General features: G+C 47.3%; 1 protein-coding gene across 1 annotated transcript in view; it reads right to left on the reverse strand.

Annotated features, from left to right (window-relative positions):
* Positions 1-21,597, reverse strand: part of C8H21orf91 (chromosome 8 C21orf91 homolog) — a 164,630-nt gene that overhangs the window by 127,703 nt on the left and 15,330 nt on the right. The window contains exon 2 of the mRNA XM_085623058.1: positions 12,178-12,311. Coding sequence (XP_085479184.1) covers positions 12,178-12,311 — 134 coding nt within the window. The remainder of the gene's footprint in view (positions 1-12,177; positions 12,312-21,597) is intronic.

Below are 21,597 nucleotides of genomic sequence, written 5' to 3' on the forward strand. Positions count from 1 at the left end.
AAAAATACTTGCTTCAATAACTTAGCGTGACATCACCTAACCTATTGCGAGGCTATAGCATGAAATAAATACCACACCATTCCACTACACGCAACATGTTCTCATGGGTGTACCCCAAGGGTCCTCCCTATCCCCTATACTCTTCAACCTTTTCCTGGAAGCATTAGCTAACTCACTAAACTCCACAAACATTTTCTTCCATATGTATGCGGACGATACGCAACTATTTAAAAATCTCCTCACGGAAAACATCATCTCACTCAACTCTAGTTAACCAAGCTAGACCTGTGGTTGAACCACCTCACGGCTTTCAACTGCACTCCCCTCATTATAGACTCAGCCAAATCTCTCGGAATCACCCTGGACTAGCACCTGAACGTGAATAATCGTATCAGTAACGTGTGTAGAGGAACAAATCACTTGATGAGGACACTTAGAAATATCAAACCATTCCTCCCACAAACTGATTTCAAGCAAGTGGTTCAAGCGCGTCTTACAGAGATTAGACTATGGCAGCGCTACGCTCTGTGGCCTTCCCAAATACGCCTAGGCTCCACTAAGGGCATCAATGAACGCTGCGGCCAGACTGGTTACAGGTACGAAACGAAATGTGCACATATCCCCAGTCCTAAAATCTCTGAAATGGTTGCCCTACGAAGCTCAAATCCAGTTAAAGATTGCCGTTCTGGCGCACAAAGCCCTCCACTTGAAAACTCCCTGGTACCTAGCTCAAAAACTTGAATTATCCTGCAGGGGTAGAGCCTCAAGAAGCGCTAACAATTTCCTCTTGAAACCACAAATTTGTAGGAAAAAAAAAAAAAGAACTTGCCAGCGAGCCTTCTCCGGCGCCACCCCAAATACATGGAACTCTCTTCCACCGGAAATACGCAGAATCTCCTCAACGATTGCTTTCAAACTGGAAGTCAAAAGATTCTTAATGAACAAATTCCTACCTTAAGGTCATTGATCCTACAACCACTGGACCATCATTGGATGCTGCTCTTCCTGATCTCATTGTGTGCCCCCGTTTAGTCCGCTATGGACCTGCTTATTGTATTACTCTACTTTGACCCATTTGTCTTGTAATTATGTGATTTTTCTTGCTTTTATTCCTACTTAATGTCGATATTGTACGTATTACCCTCCTTCCATCCTTTTTGTAAAGCGCTACGATATCCTTCAGGATCTTGTTCGCGCTACATAAAACTCTCTCTCTATGTAATATATATATATATATATATATATATATATATATATATATATGATTTAACTCCACATAGACACTACTCAATACCACATAAATACATCACACACAAATCCACCATCACGTAGCAACAATCTACATACATACTCCAGACGATGCCACAAAAGTACAATCAGCATAATTCCACCCGCCACACAATTCAACTCCACACATTTCTATTCCATACCACATAGTTCAACTCCAAACCACATCATTCAACCCAACAGCAAAATTCACAACACATACATCCAATCCACCACAGAATTCCACATCATGCCACATAATTCTACAGCACACCACATAATTAAACTCCAATACATACCACTTCCCAACACAAAATACCAGTCCACACAATTACACATGACGCACGGTCCCACTCCACATAGCTCAGTTCCTCTCAGTACCACATAATTACTATCCACATAATTACACTGCACACCATACCAGATAATTCCACTACACAAATCCACTCTACACCACACAAGTCCACAACTAACAATACCAATTCAACCCACATATTTCCACTCCACACCACATACATCCACTTCACTCCACATGGGTAAAAGACGTTGTCATTTACAACGCCAACAGCTCTAACTCTCACAAATGCGAGATCCATTGCATGGTAAATGCTTGTTTAATCGAAGCCTGCTTTGGGCACCTGGCTTAGAAGTAACAGCCCTGTTGAGTGGGCAGAGAAACAGCCTGCTTCACAGAGCTGTAGGTATCATTGGTGCTGCAGTTGCATTAGAGGCCGAGGGCACAGTTGCTGTGCCAGCGTTTATTTTTTAGGGGGCCAAGAGCAACAAGCATTTGCAATGCAATAGGTCTCGCAGTTACTTGAGTTTAAGCTATTGGTATTGTAAATGACAATGCCCTTTATTTAAGTTTTTAAAACAAAAATAAAAGGCATTGTTATTTGCAATGGTAATAGCTCAAGCTTGCGTAAATGTGAGACCTATTGCATTGCAAATGCTTGTTCATATTTACTTGTAGTAGAGGCGGTGCTATTCTCACTGTTTCCATGAAAGTGAGATGCGACCAGGGTCGGCTTTTGGTAGGCAAGCTGGGCCCAGGCCCTGGGAGCTCTCTGCAGAAAGGTCGGGCCCTGCGAGCAGCAGTTCCTCTGCCTTGGCTCCAGTGATTCAGTCAAAAGCGCCTCCATTCACAACGTGTTGCAGACGCTGTTAACACCCTATGAACCGCTTTCCTTGCCCTCACAGATACCCGTCACCCCCTGCTGCCACGCCCCCACTCCCCACCCCAACCCCAACAGACAACTTAGCAGCAGCCGGTGATTCTGGTAAGGGGGAGGAGGGGGGTGATGTTTGTGTTCAAAGGCAGATCATCGAGGATGCCGTCTGGGGACTATGGAAAGACCCCTGCTGCATCGTTTCGTTGATCAGTAGAAGGGTGGCACATTTCTGTCCATCCAGTGAAAACAGATGTTTGTTAACAGGCCCCGCCCGCGCCACCAGAGGCCCTGGTTAACGGCCCATTGTGACAGGGTTGGGGGTAGTCTGATGGGTCTGTATGTGGCCCGGTCTGCTTGCACAGTAGATTTCCCTGATATTACCACACACATTGCCTACAGCAAGAACACATGCATAGCAATCCACAGCTCGCAAAAAACCTATACAGTGAGTCTGTACAAACCTAAGCAGCGAGTCTGTGCAAGTTAAAACCGCCTCGATCTGCAAACGAAGGCAAACATGGTAAATGGAAATAATGAGGAGAAAGATATAGGCATAGCTTGTTGACTTATTTACAGGTTTCCTAGCTTTAGTAAATCTGGGAACTCACAAAAATCCATAGGTGGATGCACGGGAATGCCCTCTCTTCAATCAGCTGTGGCACAGGCCGCTTTTATGTTGGTGCCCGGGCCTATTTACTGCCAACCGCGCATGGCGAGAAGTTATTCCTACCGCCGGCTCGGCTAAAACAGTGTCTGGTCTTCAGAAACCGAAATCGTAGGGGGGTACTCACAAACCCATGGCAGATCAGGGTTAAAAAGCACAGCAGGGGTAGGAGAAAGCTTCCTCATGAATGGAAGCCCCGGGGCAGCAGCGGGACAGGTGTATTGCGTTACCCAGTTAGCGCGCCCACAGCCCACAATGCACCTCTGAGAGCCCCTGGGGCGGGACACACGCGCCCTTGATGCTCCTCCAGTGCCTGTGAGGAAAAACCGTGTCAAATGCGGGGGTTCCGAGAGAGGCCCTGTGATGAAAGGCGGGAACTTTTCCAGTGGGTGGTGGGGGATGCAGGGTCCGGGGCCGTCCGCTGTTACTAAATTGCATAGATGGCCACTTAATAATGTATGCAGCGCACACCTGGCTCCTTAGAAAGGTATTGTTTTCACATTCCTTTTCGAGCGAAGCGTGTCGTATCTCCCCGTCAGACTGAGGTGCTTTATGTGGGCCAGAATTTAAAGGGAAACCAACATATTTTCTGCCAGACAGCTTGAAGGTGGATTACCTTGCAAACTCAGCGTGCACTGTGATGGCCTTAAGTTCTGTTTACGTCCAGGCAGCCTTTCATCATTCTGTATACTTTATTTGAGAAGCTAATCGCAACACGTGTTGATTACAAAAAAGCAGAACCGTCATTCATAGACAAGATGAGATTTGGGGCGCAGCTGCTTACCGCGCAAGGCTTTGCAGCGCCTGCTTGCACTTGGGTCCAGGCCTTTCATTGTGGGTGTATGTTTGTGTGTGTGTGTGTGTGTTGGGGGGCGAGAGGGGTTTTAGCAACCCCTCACGTTTGATAGTCACACTGTCTGCGAAAACGTTTGTGAATTGCCCGACCTGTGGGGTACGGAGGAGAGGTCAAAGGTTACATGCAAATCCCTGCCATCTGGAGCGGTCTCCATAATCACATTCCTGCAAGGGTTAATCCCAAACTGCTGCACGCTTCACCCAGAACGCGCCACACGTTTAAATATCTTTTAGCTCCTGATAAAAGAGAAAATGCACACTCCTTGAAGAAAAGAACGAGGCGCGATTTGCAAGTATTCATCGCAGGATTAAAAAACAACCCGGCGGAGCGTGACGAGCGCGCGCTTGGGGGCGGGGGAGCGCATTCCAGGAGGGGAAGCGGACCCTTTGAAGTGCTCCCATAAGGCGGATTGCATGGCGGCACGATGCGCGTGATTGTGCGCGTGCTAGCCATGCAATCCGCTTTTTGGGAGCACTTTTCAAACCCGCTTTCTATAGTCTCGCTTTGCGATCGCTTACGCGATAGCAAGGTCGAGACCTAAAAAGGTTGAAGACCTCTACCATAGGGTGCTTTTTCCACAAATAGTAGGGTGCACGGAATGTCTGGTGAAGTGTTAATGATTTGTGAATTCTATGGCAGGATTATGGTCTTCTTTCTTCGTTTAATCAAATTGCAGCCACAATGCAATATCAACCGTCAAAAAGCAAAGAAAAAAAAAAGAGAAAAAAAAAACGCACATCCTTTTCCATAACCCCAGTGCCAAAAAATGAAGTTTGAAAAGAACAGTTCATGTCCAATCAGGCGACGATAGCCTCAGTAAAAGGTCTTGTCCCCTTTATATCGTCCTCTTTCTTTGCTGGTAGCAGCCATGTCAGTTCAGTGCTAGGACTCCGGTCCCCTTCACATTTTTCTTCACGCATTGCTCGTTATCTTTGTTGCTACCATATTGGTTTGATTGCGTGATGTTTAGGTTGCTCATCAAGGTGCGTAGACGTCAGATCATTGGCTGCCGCTCTTCGGTCAATTTCCCTCATCAGAGGTCTTAGGGGCCAAGGCGCGCAGTAGTCCACCGTCTGATAGAGGGCGTGTGCCCTCCTCGCATCCATTTCCAGGCGCTTGCTGGCTCCTGCTGCAGAACACGTGCCACTTACCGACATCTCTGAGCGTCTCCACCCACGGCCTGTGTCTTGTGAAAACCCTCATTACTACAGACCTCAAAAGTCAATTTCTGGCTACAGTACATTACTGGGGCATAACTCCCATGCAATCTTTTCCCTCTTACCTGGTGGGTGGCCACCAAACCATAAGTACACGCACTGATTTTCTTGTCAGGTATACTTACCTCCCAATTCACAGGAGATTACATTATTATGAGGAGGAGGAAGACGTGTCATATTTCCCGGTCACAGACAAGTTCTGCGACGTGGTGGACACCTTTTTATTTAAAGAGGTCTCGGACGCAATGGCCCTCTGGAGAGGAGACTCATGGATAAGGCACAACGTGCCAACAACCTATCGCACTGAAGCAAGACCTTCCTGGGCATTCAATCTCAAAACCTCCAGAGTAGGCCTCTGCCCCCCCACACCTCTTTTCCAGAATCTGCATAAATGCCAGCAATGCTCAGGTTGGACCTGGATGCGTTTCCAGGTTAAAAAAAGAGGAGTTCTTGGGCACCAACCCCCTCCCCCCCCCTTCACACCCTGAGCTGCCTGCCCAATGGACCCCTTGTAACGGAGCGAGGCCGTGCCCAGTTCATCTGTTCCTGCTTTTAATCGTTCTCCAATGGGTTCTGAGGGAGAGTCCAACTACGATCAGTCCTGGAGACCCTCCTCCAATTCCCCCCTCTGGGCCACAGGCCACTGAGGAGGAGCCTGATGACTCCCAGTCAGATCTCTTGGAACCCGAGGAACTGATGCATCCCACTCCTCAGAATGGGTGCCAGGCGACAACGTGGACAAATACGTGGCTGGGAGGCACCGGCAACCCCCAGAGCAGGAGGTCAGAAATCTCCTTCAAGCGGAACGTCCTTGGCAGTCTGTGGACAGGAGGGTGGTTGTTTACCCTGAGATAGATGCACGTATGGCCACCTTTCTGGCCAAATACATCAAAGATTCAAAGAAAGGTCTCGACCGCTCCTGACGGTCGTGCCAGGACATGCTCCTGGACTGAACGGGCTCTTTAGTAAAGATCTTTGATATGGCGGAAGACGCCAAGGCGTCCAGAGCTTTGATCACCACAGATGTACTGTTTAGCTGGGCCCAACAGGCAATTATTTTTCTCAGCAATACCAACTGCACCAGCTCCACAGAGAGGTACAGGTCTTTACTCATTAAAATTGACCTCCAGCTACGGGAGTTGGCGGCGTCCGAGGCAGGCCAGGTGGCACAGGGTGGGCTGTCTGGCGACCCGTTCATCAAACAGCTCGGCAAATTTGTGTTGACCTTCACTTGATAAGGCCTAATCAACTGTCAAGTGCATTTTCAACGTGCATGTTTTTACTGAGGTAGGGGCGCTCGGCTGGTCGTTCCTATTACTCCGCCTCCGACAGAGGCCAACCTTCCCAGCGAGGTCAATGGCAGCACTCCTCACACTTCAGGGGATTTTACCCCACCAATGGACGGTCACGTCACAGAGGCTACCACAACGGAGCTCGAGGTGGAGGATCCAACTCCAATTCTCATGGTGAGTCTTTCACTAACTTCATGCAGTCGTTTGCGGGTCAACTGGCACAATTTATTGACAACTGGCAGGCTTTCACTTTAGATGCCTGGATGCTTAAATCAGTACAGGGGTTCTACAGGTCCCACTTTCAACCTCTACCCCTCATCCCATCCCTTTCTCAGGTCAAGAGGCCCCTTTTATTTAGCGGGAGGTTCAGAACTCCTCACCAAAAGGGCAAATTGTCCTTCAAATCCTCCTCCCACCGGATTTCTAAGAAATCTGTTCCAGGTCTAAAAGCAGGATGGGGTCTGAGCCTGGTGATCAATCTCTGGAAATTCAACGAGTGGTTGGTTTACCGCCACTTCAAGATGGAGGGTATACACCTCCGTCGCAACCTTCTACGCGCCAATGACTGGATGGTCTGCCTGGACCTCAAGGATGCTTACCTCACAGTCCCAATTTTGCTCCTCCACATCGCCGGTTTCTCCAATTCAAATGGCAAGGACAAACTTTCGAGATCACCTCTCTTCCTTTTGGCCTGCCGTCTGCCCGATGGTGTTTCACCAAGGTTCTGAAGCCAGTAATGGAATATTCAAGAGCGTCCAGTGTACGAATGATAGTGTACCTGGGTGACATGCTGCTTATGGACCAATGCCCGCATGCTTTGTCCCGTCATCTGCTGACGGCAGTGGAAGAGTCGCTGGGTTTTGTGATTAACCAAGCGAAGTCAAGGTTCTCCCCTTTGCGCTCAATCATCTTTCTGGGGTTTGCGATCGATTTGGTTAAGACTACGGTGAGCCTTCCCTCCAGGAAAATGGCCAAAATCAGACACAAGGTGATGTGGATGCTAGTGAAACCTTGCACCTCCCTCTGTCAGATAGCCTGGATGGTAGGCCTGCGGTCATCCTCCATTCGGGTTAACTTCCCCGGTACTTTACAATTTCGGGCCCTCTAATGCCTGAAAGCATATCACCTTCACCGTGGTCTCACTTACTGCAAGTACGTTCCCTTGTCTGATGACTCCAAGGAAGAGCTCCAATGGTGGCTCTCCCACATGGAGGCGTGGAATGGTATTTTCATTTCGGTATTCACAGAAGTTAGGAGTCCTAACTTTAGGACTCCTAACTTCTGTGAATACCAAAATGGTAGTAAGTTTAGGATTTTGTCTTAAGTTAGTTCTGTGAATTGATCCCATTGTCATTTACAATGTCATTAGCTTCAACTCGGGTAACTGTGAGACCTATTGCATTGCAAATGCTTGTTTTGCAAGGGCATTAAATGGAGGTGGACGGGGAGACAATTCGCTAATTCATGAATTTGTGGCTAAATTAAGCATTCCACATTGATATGGGGCCACTATAAAGATTTGTGACGTTCCACCAGGCGATGTTAAACAGGCCTGGCTTGCTTTGAAGTTGGATCACTAAACAGGGAAAAAAGTGCATCTAACCCTGAACACTTAAAATAACTGAAAACAAGCAAAGGGCACTTGAATAGTTTTTTTAACCTCTTCAATGCCCGTGACGAGCCGGTCTCGTCATGGGCCGCGGTTGCGCTGTGCCCATGACGAGACCAGCTCGTCATAAACCCCGCCCGCTAATGCAACGGCCGGCACAGGGCGGGGAAAGGGGCGGGCACTGAAGGGGTTAAAATGGCACAACAAACACAAGTATTTGTTTACCTTGCAGTTCACTCCCACGCGTGACTTCCAAAAGGGGGCTGCTCCCCAGTAGAGACTGGGCACTGCTCTTCTAGTTACTGATTGTAACCTTTGATCTGGTTTATGAAGTGTTAAACCGTCAGCATTCTGTGAACCTTCCATGAGTGCACGTGGTCACTGTGGGTGGACTGTCCGTGTCCAACACTGTAGCGCTGGTGACACATAGAAACAGGGATAGGGGGGGCGGGTAGGCAATAAAATGCAGGTAAAAGCTGAAGGAGCGAGCGTTCTCATATGTGATGATCAACTGTTCAAAATACAAAAACAAGCAGCGGGGAGTGGAGAGCTCTCTTGTGAGAGTGACATGGGAAATGCAGTAATGCGCACAAAGGGCATCCAGGGCTCTCTTGTGAGAGGTACATGGCGAGTGCACTAGTAATGCGCATAAGGGGCGTCCAGCGCTCTCTTGTGAGAGGTACATGGGGAGTGCACTAGTAATGCGCACAAAGGGCGTCCAGCGCTCTCTTGTGAGAGGTAAATGGGGAGTGCACTAGTAATGCGCACAAGGGGCGCCAGGTGCTCTCGTGAGAGGTACATGGGAAGTGCACTAGTAATGTGCACAAGGGGTGTCCTGCGCTTTCTTTTGAGAGGTACATCAAGGAGTGCACTAGTAATGTGCTCTCGTGACAAGCACGTCTCTGGAGGGGAAACATTAAGAATGACAGCTGGGGTCGGAGTGGAGGGGCGAAGCACAGCTGGGGATGGGTGGAGGTACTCTTGTGGGGAACACAGCTGGAGTGGGCAGTGGTGGTGATACGCACAGCTGGATGTGGGTGGAGGTACTCCCTATTCCAATGAGCAGTACATCAGAGGATGGAGGTGGGATTGATGGAGGCATAGCAGGTGAGAGGTGGTGATGCTCCAGCAAGGATTGCCTTAGTGGAGCCGTCCGCTACCTACACAAACCACTTTATGCGCTGTGATGCCATAACTATTGCAGTAAGCGCTAAGCAAATGTCAATAACTAACTCTAGAAAGCAGAAAGGAGGGGGCTGCATTACTCCGAAATGTGTTTGTAACCTCTGGGGTCAGTGGGAAAGACAGCACTTAGGCCCGGCAGAAGCTCCGTCCTGGAGGTGTGGCGGCAGAGCAACAACCCCAAGTACTGGCACCGACGAGAGAACACAGTTTGGACGGGTAGAATACAGAGGGTAGTGTACTGTTAGGTTGGGTGGGCTAGGAGCCAGGTGTCCAGAGGGAGGAAACGGGCTATGTTTGAATGCAGCATCAGAGCCCTGGGTGCGAAGGAAGGTAAGAAGCTGGAACAGCAGAGGGAGAGGCAGAGGCAGAGTTTTTTTTCAGGGTTACAGGCATCAGAGCCGGGTATGCACAGACATACAGTGAAGGCTACAGAGTGCCGAGCCAGGTGTGCACAGGCAGGGGAGGGGTTAAGGCTACAGTGTGCGGAGCCGAAAGTGCACAGGGAGGGACTCAAAGGCTACAGACTGCAGAGCAGAGAGAGCACTAGCAGGGGAGGAGTTAAGGAAGATGGTGGAGTCGGGAATGCACAAGCGGGAGAGGGGCTTAAACTATAGACTGTGGATCCGGGTTTGCACAGGGCGGTAAGAGGGAAGAACTAAGGGTGGCAGAAGCGGGTGTGCATGGATTTGAATTCCGGGTGTGCACATATCGGTAAAGGTTAGGTGTATACAAGGGAGGTAAGGGGGATCGGTAAAGGTTAGGTGTGTACAAGGAGTTAAGGGGATAGGACTGTAGGCAGCAGGGCCTAGTGTCCACTGGGAGTGGAGGGATTAGGGCTTCAGACATCAGAGGGAAGGGACGATTTCAGGAACGCTCAGGGACTGGCAATGAACGACTGGTGGCACAGCAGGGCAGTAAGGGGTACAACTAAGGGGGGGGCAGAGCTGGGTGTTCGCAGGGTTGTAAGGAGTGTGTGCAGGGTGGTACAGAGGGTACAGCTAAGCATGGCACAGCTGGGTAAGGGTGTCAATAAAGGGCAGTTAGGTATGCAATGTACGAGGAGCCTTGTCGCCGAGAAGCCCTTACCTGCTTTGTGCAACTGCGTCGCAGCCCCTCCGGCCGGCCCCTGCCGGGCTGCCTGTTCTGTCCCACAGAAGATACCCAGGAGCTCTCTTGCATGCTTCCCGGGACTGCAGCAGTGCCGTGACTGCTGAGGAATTTTCTCCGGTCCTGAGAGCCTTGGTCTTTGGCACTCCAGCGGCTCATCCCTTGACCCTGGAGCGGTGAATTCGTCCTGCACCGGGTCGCCCGCCATCTGGAACTCGCAGCCTACAGTTAGCAGGGTCTGCCGAAGAGCACCATTGCACCACGACCACAACAACTTGAAACCCGGCTCTGCCCAATGACATCATCATACGGGACCGAGGGCGTCTTTTTTTTTTTTTTTTTTTTTAAGTAAACAATTCTTTATTTATGTTCTAATTCGATTCACATTTAATCATATGTGCCGAGGGACATTTTTTTAAAAATCTGCGAGGTACGGCGTGATTGCGGTGACATCCACACCGCGGGGTGAAAGACTGAGGTCCCCTGCTCAAAGGCCAATGTAGACTGTGCATTGTCTAGTCCCTACTGTGTGAGGCGCCATGGAGCAGAGCTACGCCGCGAAGAAACTCCGGCCCACCACTAAGAAGGCAAGAGGAGTGGCACAGGCGAGAGCGGAGATGAGCCGGGAGCGAGGCTGCATGCGGCAGAAGGTGCATGGAGGAGCTCTGGCTGGCCAGCACTGCGGAGAAGCCCTGGGGTGGCAGAGGCCCAAGCGAGGGCAGAGGTGAGCCAAGAGACGTCACCTATGAGCGAAAGTGAGTGAGAGTGGAGCGGCCAGCACCACAAGGCCAGAGGCGTGGAAACGCCGAGAGCAAAAGAGACGGCCGTGTGCGTGCACATCTCCTGTCCGGGCAGGCTCGGCGACAGGGAGGGAACCGACATGCCTCCCTTCCAATCTAAAGTGCGCATTTTTGACGCGCGCCAATCAGAAGCATGGGTGGAGCTTCCACCCTCGCTTAGCAAGATAAAGTGACAACAATAGATCTCGCCAGGAGCGAGCAGCCATGCGCTGCGTCGCTAGGCGAGACCTAAAAAAGCATACCATGTGGGAGTAAAAAACATTTTGAGCTTCTGACATGAAGAACACTGCTTGTATACGTTATTTCAACTGCGTACTAAATATCATACTAAATATTGCTCTAGTTGTGCAAATTAAAGTTCAATGAGGATCTTTCCATTTTACAGTTCCAGTTGGTCAGGGTGAATGCAGCGATAATCTAGTGGGCCAGACTATGTGATAGCAGAACGGGACCAATGTTCAGAGTGTTGAACATGGAGCACACCAGCAGGGTATTGGTTGATGACAGCTTAAGCCTACCATTTTAATGGTACAGGCTTAACATGGTACAATATCATTACCTGAATGGGAGGGACTATTGGCTCAGGCCCAATGTGCTCCCTCCAATAAAAAGGCTTATTTTCATAGATTAGCTTTCATAATAGTTACAGAAGTATAAAAACAGCGTACCTTACTTTTGTTCAACATGCCTTGACTCACTAGGAAATAGAGGCATGTAACAATATTTTGACACAAAGAACTAATCGCTGAAGGATTCAAGCTACTTAAAAAGGATTCAAACAGGTTTACTTTTTTGCTTCAGAGGGTAAAATTCTCAAGTTGGATTATTGGGTTGCTTTTCTATATTACACAAACAGGTAACAAGTTCAAGAAAAATAGTAATACAACGAGATAAAGGAAATCCCAATATCAAAGAAATAAATCGACTAGGGCTTCGGAAGGCACATAAACACAGTAACTAATGAATTATATTTAATAAAAACAAGACCAAAATATACCTCTAGGCTTACCTTCTAAATTCAACTCAAAGCAGATGTGGCAGAATGACAGTGTTTCTACGTCGGTTCCAAGTTTACAAATACTGCAAACATTCTCATCATTTAAATCAATATTTACAAACTGCTCTTCTTCAATCATTGTGCCCCTAAAAATAAAGAAGTACATTAAAAGTGACACCAGTTTAAGGACATCAATTAAAGCTAGAAGAGAACAAAACAGGTTTCTTATTAGCCAATCGCCTCTAGCACACCTTCCACCCGTATAGATTGTGACAGAAGAAGAACAATGTCTAGACATAAAGGACACAATCTTTTGTTTGGAATGTATGTTCAAGCACAACAATAAAACAAGTGTTTTGGTGTACCATCGTTATTGTTAGTGTTAGTCTGAGTGTGGAAGCACAGTAAGTGATCAAAGAAGAATGGGTGGAAACATGTTATGTGATGTATGAATGAGAGACTGTTTTTGAATAAAGAAAAAAAAATGGGAAATAGTAGGGAGAAGGAATTTAAGCAGAGAGGAAGAGAGAAGTATTAGTAGTAAAATATAGGAAAAGGGAGGTACAGAAAACGAAAGGGTTATTTGACATGTGCATGCATGCATTGAAATGGGGTATTAGGTATTTTATGCGTGTAAATCAGAATGTGTATTATTAAGTGTACAGAGTAATTAATACACCTGAATTCAAGTGTATAAATTGACATGAAAAGGAATTTGCTATGACCTATTAAAGTGTGTTTTCCTGGCTTAGGCGAAGTAGGCCTCACTTAGGCCTTGACACCATCCTGTCCAAAAAGGATGCTGTGTCATGAAATTTCTCTGGCTATAGTTGTGCCAGATACTACATGCAGCAAAATGTGGATTTGTTTATCTCTGAAGGACACAGTTTTCAAAGGGTGCCTGAAGCTTTGTTACATGTTTTCAAGGACCTTCCGCTTGCACATGGTATTGTACTCATTCACAATGGTTTACCGTTGTTTATACAACTAGTTTGTTCCGACGCCTCCGGACGACATTAGATCAGAAGGGTTGAATTAATATTCATGTGGGAGGTTAGTACTAAAGTGATAGGGTGACTATTTATAATTCTGTACCTTGATTTATTGAAAATCTAATTCTTTGCTCACACCATGGGGACTGCAGTTTTAATACTTTTTTTTATAGAGAAAATGGCCTTGAATTTGTGGTTGAGCTAGATCTTTTTGATCTCCAATAGGGGATGCTGCTTGATTGCTTACCTTTTCAGTACACTTGAGACTTAGTCTATTTCTGACTTTGCCTATTATTCGCTTTTGTTCCTATTGCAGACAGCCTGCTTGGCAATGTTTTTATGCATTTAAATGAGATTTGCTGAATCAGCATTTTACTATTTCTGTATTGTGCGTTTTGTAATGTTGTAGTTTTTCTTTATTAACCATTTTGAAATACTGTTTTGATCCTCGTCACTTGGACACATTGCCTTATGCTTTGAGATTTACACAGTCCCCGATACAGCACAGTTGCACGCCCAGAAGTTGGGTGTAACATTTTAGGGGTACAGCATGTCCAGAGGGATCATGAGTGTTAGACCGGTCAGCCAATGGGTGGGTTTCCCCCAAACCTTTTGCCTAGTTTGCCTTACTTTTTGCTGATCTGTTTTTGTTGGCCTTGTGACTCTGCGCACTTTACCACTGCTAACCAGTGCAAAAGTGCATGTGCTCACTCCCCTGAAACATGGTAACATTGGTTCATCCACAATTGGCATATTTGCATATTCAATGTACTATTTACTTACTTATAAATCCCTAGTAAAGTGCACTATATGTGTCTGGGCCTGTAAATTAAATGCAATTAGTTGGGCTACAAGGTTGATTGTGCCATTAACTTAAGTAGCCCTTTCAACATGTTTTGGGCCTGGCACTGCAAACCCTATATGTATAGCTTTACTGCCATGTCGAGTTACCATTTAAAACCCTTTACCAAGCCTTAAACTCCCTTTTTCTTACACGTCACCCCTAATCATGGTGCTTAATAAGCAGAATACGGGACATATACTTTTTCGTTTTATATGTCCTGGTAGTGCAATAACTCCCAAATTCGTTTTTTAGGTCTCGGCCTGGCGAGAGCAGCGCATGCGCTGCTCTCGTCATACGAGGGTTTCTTGGAATCGATATGATTCCAGAAGTCGTGGCGCGGCTCTGCCTCCAATTTTGATTGGTGCGTGTCGTTTTGCGTCATAAATGATGCAAAACACAGTGTAATGATTGCACCCGAGGCAATCATTACACGGAGGGTTGCCACCCTGTCCGCTTTTGGCCCCGCCCACCGGGATTCGATCTTTTACTGGCAGCTTTACACACTGTCCTTTAAAAGACAATACGCACTCTTTTCTTTACATGGTCAGCGCCGTCGTCTTTGGCTGCGCTTGTTTTTATTTGCATCGGCTAGTGCCCAGTTTGGCCGCGCTTATTTAATGTGCCTTGATTTTTTTTTCCAGTACTGGTTTACTTTATTTCAGAGCGCGGCGCCCAATTTAGGGTCACCGCGCTCCGTTTATTTATTTTAACTTTTTTTTCAAGTGCTTGTTAAGATGGCCACTTGGGCTTCATGAACATCACCCAACAGTTCTAGAATGTCCGGCAGTGTTTTGCGTACTATTCGCCATCTTGCAACAGGGTTCGATTACCTACTATGTCAGTATTGTTGTACATCTTGGATTGGGTTTGTTGGATTTCACGTATTGTTACGGGATGACGGGTTGGCGGAAGCTGTGATGATCTGCCCTCAAGCAGTCTGTCACAGGCAGTAACAGCAAAAGCAGATCTGCGGCCCAGAGAAAGCGAGCCAGGAGTAAGCATGGGGACCGAACTGCTCCTCAGCAAGCTGGACAGCCGCTTCTTAGCCGATAACCTGCTGAGCAGCGAGGACTGGGGTGAGTGACCACAGAGCCGTGGGACGGAGCGCACTCAGTGACCGTAAATCAAGGGTGAGGGGCAGATAGCCTCCCAGCATCTCTGGGTGGGTCATGTAGAGAGAACCATCCTCAGTACCAGGGTCCTAGCCATGGGTGCTTAAAGAGAAAGAACCTCCTGGTGACCGTAAAAAAGAGAAGGGTTCTGGGTGTGATCACGGGGGATAAACGCCTGGGCATTAATGACCTGTTGCAGGAAGAAGGGCCGTGCCTGTGAGACCATGGATAGGAAAAGGGGACCTCTGCTTGGGTGAATGTAGAGGGAAAACCGGGGTGCCCCCCAGATTCGTGAACACAGGGGGAAGACATACCCTACATGACAATATGAAGCATCTGGCTCCAGACACTTACTTAAAAAAAGGCGGTCGTTTTCAGCTCTGCCTTACCTCTAAAGGTCACCTACCGTGGACCTACCTCCGCCCTTTACCAATCCCTAACTTGCCGTAATGGGCCCTTATCACTCGCCCAAATAGCCGGGGTGTGCAGAGGCACCTAACATCACCCGCACGAACTCCACTCTCAACATTGTACTGACAGATGTATTTTAGATGCAGCAAAAACTACTTTTTTTGTTTTTATTGCTAATATTTCAGTGTGACATTTTTTAAACACCCTGGGGGTGCAGGGGTTGTTTATGCAGTTTTGCCACAGTCCATCTTGTATCACGGGCATATGTTCAATGTACGCGAGTAGTCTATGCTTTCCATGGGTCTTCTTTAAAACATTTGCAGTTTAGGTGCTTTGTGGTGTCGATTTGCCCATTTCATCTTGCCTATCGGTTAGATACACTAATTTGAATGTTTTATCACTTTACCTAAATCAGGGAGACACCTTCGGACCTACCCTTTTTTTCAATTTCTTAGCCTTAGTCATTTCCCATATCGCACTTCGACCCCAGCTCTGACTTTGCTGGTGTAGCCCATTTTGTTTTAATGCCCATAAATGTGCATATCGGCCTAAAGACCTTGTGTTGAGGGTCTGTTGACTTCCACATGACACCACTACAGCCCAAACGTTCTTTTAATGTCCTTTGGACCTGCTCTGTAAGTTTTATAAAGTTCCCTGAAATGGGTCTGTATTCATGATAGTTAGACTCTTGGACCCGAAATATGATTGGTTTATTGGACCATCCCTCTCTCTCTTTTAGACCATTCGTAATGGAAACCATCTGGATGTTCATGAAAATAGACCCCAAGAAAGTTCATATATTCCACCTGCTTGCTGTCATCAACATTATCCTAGCAATCACCTCTGAGGATCACTGCCATTTTTAACCTGTCTTTAACATTTGCAAGTGTGTGCAAACAGAATGCGAGTAAGCGACCACGAGGACATAGTGATGAGGATTGCATAACGCCCCGCTCCTTGGCTATAGGAATGTAAATTTGCTAGTGGCATGCTTGGATAAAACACATGATAGGTTTTTAGTAGGGAACGCTCAGCTCCGTGCAGCATTATATAACAAGTCTTGCCTGAAATGTGAAATAAAGGCGCATGTGATAAAGTCCAATCATGAGAAACTAGGCGTAACTCCAGAGTACATGCCTCTTCGTCTTTAAAACAGGAAGTTTAACTAGCTGTAAAAAGACGTTGTTACCCATCAGTACTTTTTTTTGAGCCCCTGCAACCCCCTTTTGAGGTTGAGCCCCTCCAACCTCCCAGCATTCGCCTGCGACAGAAGCGCTGTTTTGGAAAACCTTTAGAAGTTGAGAGCAGCATGAGTTGCGGTGACTGGGCGGGGAGGGTTACAGAAAATAAACAAGCATTAAAAATGCAATAGGTCATGCCTTTCATTAAGTTAAAGCCATTTGCTTTGCTATACAATACCATTAGCAAAGCAAATGCCTTTAACTTAATCAAAGGAGAGACCTATTGCATTTTCAATGCTTGTTACTTCTATGAGACCTACCCTTCTCATTCTCCCCTACCCCGTACTTATTGTTGTTGTTGTAGTTACTTTATTCGATATATTAAAAATATCATAAAAGTTTGGTACAATAAGTATAAAAACAGTTTAAAACCCACTACAACTATATACTTCGAACCTTATACAATTAAAAGCAATAAAAATGACAATAAATATATACGTACAGTGTAAACAGACCGCCATTTGTCAGTACCTTTGGCAATGGTATTCTTTGAGGGCAGCAGGGGTAAGTTTATATCTTAAAATTGTTGCACCTTAAGGAGCTTGCGTTTAATCCTCCAGGCCCAGCCCAAGTATTTAGCAGTCCCACAGATGACGCTAGGGACTGATGTATCATAGATCAAGATGCGCAATGCCACCCTGGCAGACCTGGTCCCCAGATTTTTACAAACCGGTATCAGCCATCTCGCTCTTGGTTGCCGGTATGCTTTACATGCAAACAGAAAGTGACCGATAGACTCCAAGGGCGAGGCACAACCGGGGCAACCTTTCGGGCTTGCGGGTGCCGTGCTCCATCTAGATTGAAACTCGAAGAGTGGGAGAGTACCATATCTCATCTTGAGATAAAGGGACCTATCTTCAGGAGATTCAATAATGTCGAGAAAGAGTTCCATGCTAGGTGCAGGTTTCACATCCAGGAAATTCAAAGTTAGCTCACCTCCCTGATTTCTTAGGGTATTAGTCATGACCCATTCCCAATAAGCCTTTTTTATCATAGATTTGGGTGGGGGGAGCTGGGTTTCCCAGGCCTCTTCCAGACCTATCTTCTGGAGCTCCCTTTTCAAATTTGATACCCAGGGAATCTTGCGCTCAGCTCCAAGTGTTATTAGCTCGTCGAGGGCAGATGCATAGTGGTGGAGTTCAGGGGTTCTCCGGAGCCTTGCCCAGTATAGTAAGGGGCGCAGCCTGGCTACATTGCTAATGTTTTGTCTGCCAAGATCATAACGGAGAGGAACTAGTGGGGTAGACCGAGGGAGCGACAGTAAGTCTCTGAAGAACTTATTCTCAGATCTAAGCAGCTCTGTTAGGTTTTCGAACCCCCACAGTTCCGCCCCGTATAGGGCCGCTGGCATTGCCTTCCCCTCATAGACCTTGACTGCCGCAGCAATGGGCCTGCTGTAAGAGAGTCTCTGGTGTTTCGCTATTGCCCCTGAGGCTCTCTTATGGGCAAGAAGCATTTTCGATAGGTGGGGAGCCCATTTTAGCTTATTGTTTACCCTGACTCCAAGATAATCAAAAGCCTCAACTAGCTCAAGAATAGGGTCGTTGAGCTTAATATTATTCCTAAAATTTCTAGAGGGTGATAGTGCCATTAGCTTTGTTTTAGAAGTGTTTATTTTCAAGCCCCTGATGTTACAAAAATGGGAGAAACGGGAGAGCAATCTTTGTAGGCCCATAGGGCTTTTAGATATCAACAGAGTGTCGTCAGCAAAGAGCAGGGTAGGTGTTTTTTCCCCGCACAGGGTTGGTGCATCGACCGTGTCCTCTCTCAAGTGGTCTGCCACCCCATTTATAAAGAGAGAGAACAGGGTCGGAGCTAAAACACAGCCCTGGCGTACTCCTTTCTCGACGGTAATCCTCTCTGTGAGCTGTCCCTGATGCCCCCATCGGACTTTGGCAAAATTCCCTTCATGAAGGCGTTTGAGGAGGTCCAAGATTAGGAGGGGGATGCCCAAGTCATACAGGACCTGCCACAGCTGTAATCGTGGGACCAGGTCAAAGGCCGTTTTTAAATCAATAAAAGCCAAATACAGGCTGCCTTTTTCAATAGCTACAGATTTCCAATGTATGGTACAGAATCTGAAAACCTGGTCAATGGTGCCAACCCCCTCCCTGAAACCGGCTTGAAAATGGCTCAGGATACCCTCCTCATCTATCCAGGCCTTGATTCTAGTAAGGAGGACTCTGCCAACCACTTTTTGTAAGACATCGATTAGACTAATCGGTCTGTAGTTGGCAGGGTCCCCCCTATCCCCTTTCTTATAAATGGCCACCACCTCCGCCCCCTTCCAAGAATCCGGGACCGGGCATCCCAAAGCTAAATTATTTAGAATGCGGAGAATAAATTCTGCCCATAGGTCTTTATCGTGTAGCAAGAGATCGCCAGGGAGGCCATCAGGTCCTGCTGCTTTTCCTGGGGCAATCATATTAATTGCAGAGAGGACCTCAGATAGTCCAAACGCGGCCTCTATCTCCAGGGGTACCAAGTTCTCAATTACCGGGGTCAGGTTCTCCGAAGCCATTTTTTCCCCAAATGAATAAAGATCAGAGAAGTGCTGGTGCCATTGACTCCCCGTTATATGATTGGGGATTGGGTCAGCCCCTCCCTTGGTCCTGACATTAATGAGACTCCAGAAGGGAGTCGAGTCTTTTTGTAAAGCTGCGGCCTTTAAATCCTGCCAATGGCTTTCCTCCCACAGTCTCTTCGCCTTCCTGATGGCTTCGTAATAAGTTTTTCGGGCTTTAACAATGGCTGGTTGAACCTTATGTTTAATGGCTTCAGATAGAATCTGTCTTTTTTCCCTGCAGTCCTGTGAGAACCAAAGGTTTTCTGATTTGGGGGGAGGGCACTTATGGTCCCCCTTTTCCTGCATCACAAAGAAGTTCCCCACCCTAGTCACTGTTTGATGATAAACCTCTAAAAAGTGTTGGGGAGAAGGGGCCTGTGAGAGACAGCCCCTGGGCATATCCAGGGCTATAGAGCCTTCTTCCACTATCCTTTTAATTTTTTCCAGGTCCAATTCGCGTTTTACCACCCTTGGCCACTTAAGACGCCTATTACAATTGGTCGGGACAACCTCTCTTGCCCCAGGCCTCTGTTTGTTGGAGTGCTCGATGGAGGTAGTAACCAACTCACGCTTGAGCTTCATGGACAGGGGGCTGTGATCGCTCTCACACCTGTTGATGACTTCCATGTCGATAAGATCTGGCCAAAGCTCGATGCCCAACAGAATGTAATCAATGCGTGAGGGAGCTCTGGTCCTCGTGAAAGTAGGGGCTCCCTGACCATCTGAACAGGTTCGTCCATTTGTGGCCCTCAAATTGAACTCCAGTGTTAGCGCATTAAGTTGCAGAGCTCTCTTAGACAATTTCTTTATTGGCGGGAGAGTAAGTTGGGGTATGCCCTGCTTAGAGTCGGCATCTCCAATGCCCAGGATGTCGTCGCTGCTCAGGGGCTCAAAAGTGCAATTAAAGTCCCCGGCAACGACGACATCCACCTTGAAAGCGAATGCTGTTAATTCGGACTCAAGAGCCGACACAGCAGGGCTTTCCCGTGCTCCAGGGGTCCCCCTAGCATAGATGTTAAATATTTCAAGCGGGGGTTGGTCGTCGACCCCGTTGATGGATAAATGGAGGTCGTAAGATGTAATTACGTGCCTCTTGATTGCCCAGTTCAAGTTGATGTTAATCCAAATTAGGAGACCCCCCGATGGCCGTCCTCTTATGGATCTGATTGCGGGGACAAAATGAGTGATGAACCCTGATCTATGCAGGGGGACCAAACTCCAGGTTTCCTGAAAGAGGATAACATCAAACTCGTCGATGAAATCACTCCAAACAGGATCTGCGAGATTCTTCCCGAGCCCCGCAATGTTCCATGATAGAAAATTGATAACACTCGAAGGGGCAGGAGTTAGGGGGGTCCTCAAGTCCACCACCTGACTATCTTGGCATCCCTCATTGATTACCAAAGTATCAACTGTTTCACCCAAATCATTTGAGGACAGGTTGGGAATGGGAATAGTGTTCGAATCCAGCCCCCCAATGGAGTGAGATGTGAGAATATGTGCAGGGGAAGTCATGTAGAAATGTGTTAGTCAATCAACCTGTCCTAAGCCCGAGTCCTGTCCCCCCCCTCTGTTCAGACCATGCGGGGAACCTATGAACCTGGATTGAAGAGAGAGCGGGAGGAGATGACCTAAACTCGAGGAGTAATACATTTTCTGCTAAGACAGGGTCCCCAAACACAATCTCGACACAATCTGTAAAAGCATCCACCCGTGATAGCCTTTTTGTCCTTATGCTGTCCTCTCTAATGATTGATCTACACCCTCTGACGTGTCTCAACCAGTGTATAACTTTATTATGAAGAGATACACTGTTTTCAAAGGTAGACCTTGGTGACAATTTTGGAACATGGGTCATAAAGACAGAGAGATTGGCGTGCACAGGTTGGAGATTTGCCGAATTAGCTGGGGAGTGGAGTGGTTGGTTGCTATTGCCCTGTCTATGAGATGGAAAAGAACGAGGGGGGCGTCTATTAAAGGCCTTAACATTCGGTGTACTTGCTGGGTCAGGGCATCTTGTCATGTCCGCATATGAGTTAATCTGGCCGTTTATTCTAGATGTGATATCCGCATTATGAGCCCCCTCCTGTACATGACCGACATTAGTTTTGGCAGGGATTAGCTTAGAGGGAGCAGGCTTCATCCTGCAGGGAACTGCCCCGGAAGATGGTAGTGGAAGAGGAGAAATCGGAGAGGGTGCTTGACCTAAACTAAGACTCTCGACCCTCTTGGTGAGGGCCCCCACTAACTCCTCTAATTTCTTGAT

Source organism: Triturus cristatus, chromosome 8 (genome assembly GCF_964204655.1).
Source record: "Triturus cristatus chromosome 8, aTriCri1.1, whole genome shotgun sequence".
In the NCBI taxonomy this organism is placed as follows: domain Eukaryota; kingdom Metazoa; phylum Chordata; class Amphibia; order Caudata; family Salamandridae; genus Triturus; species Triturus cristatus.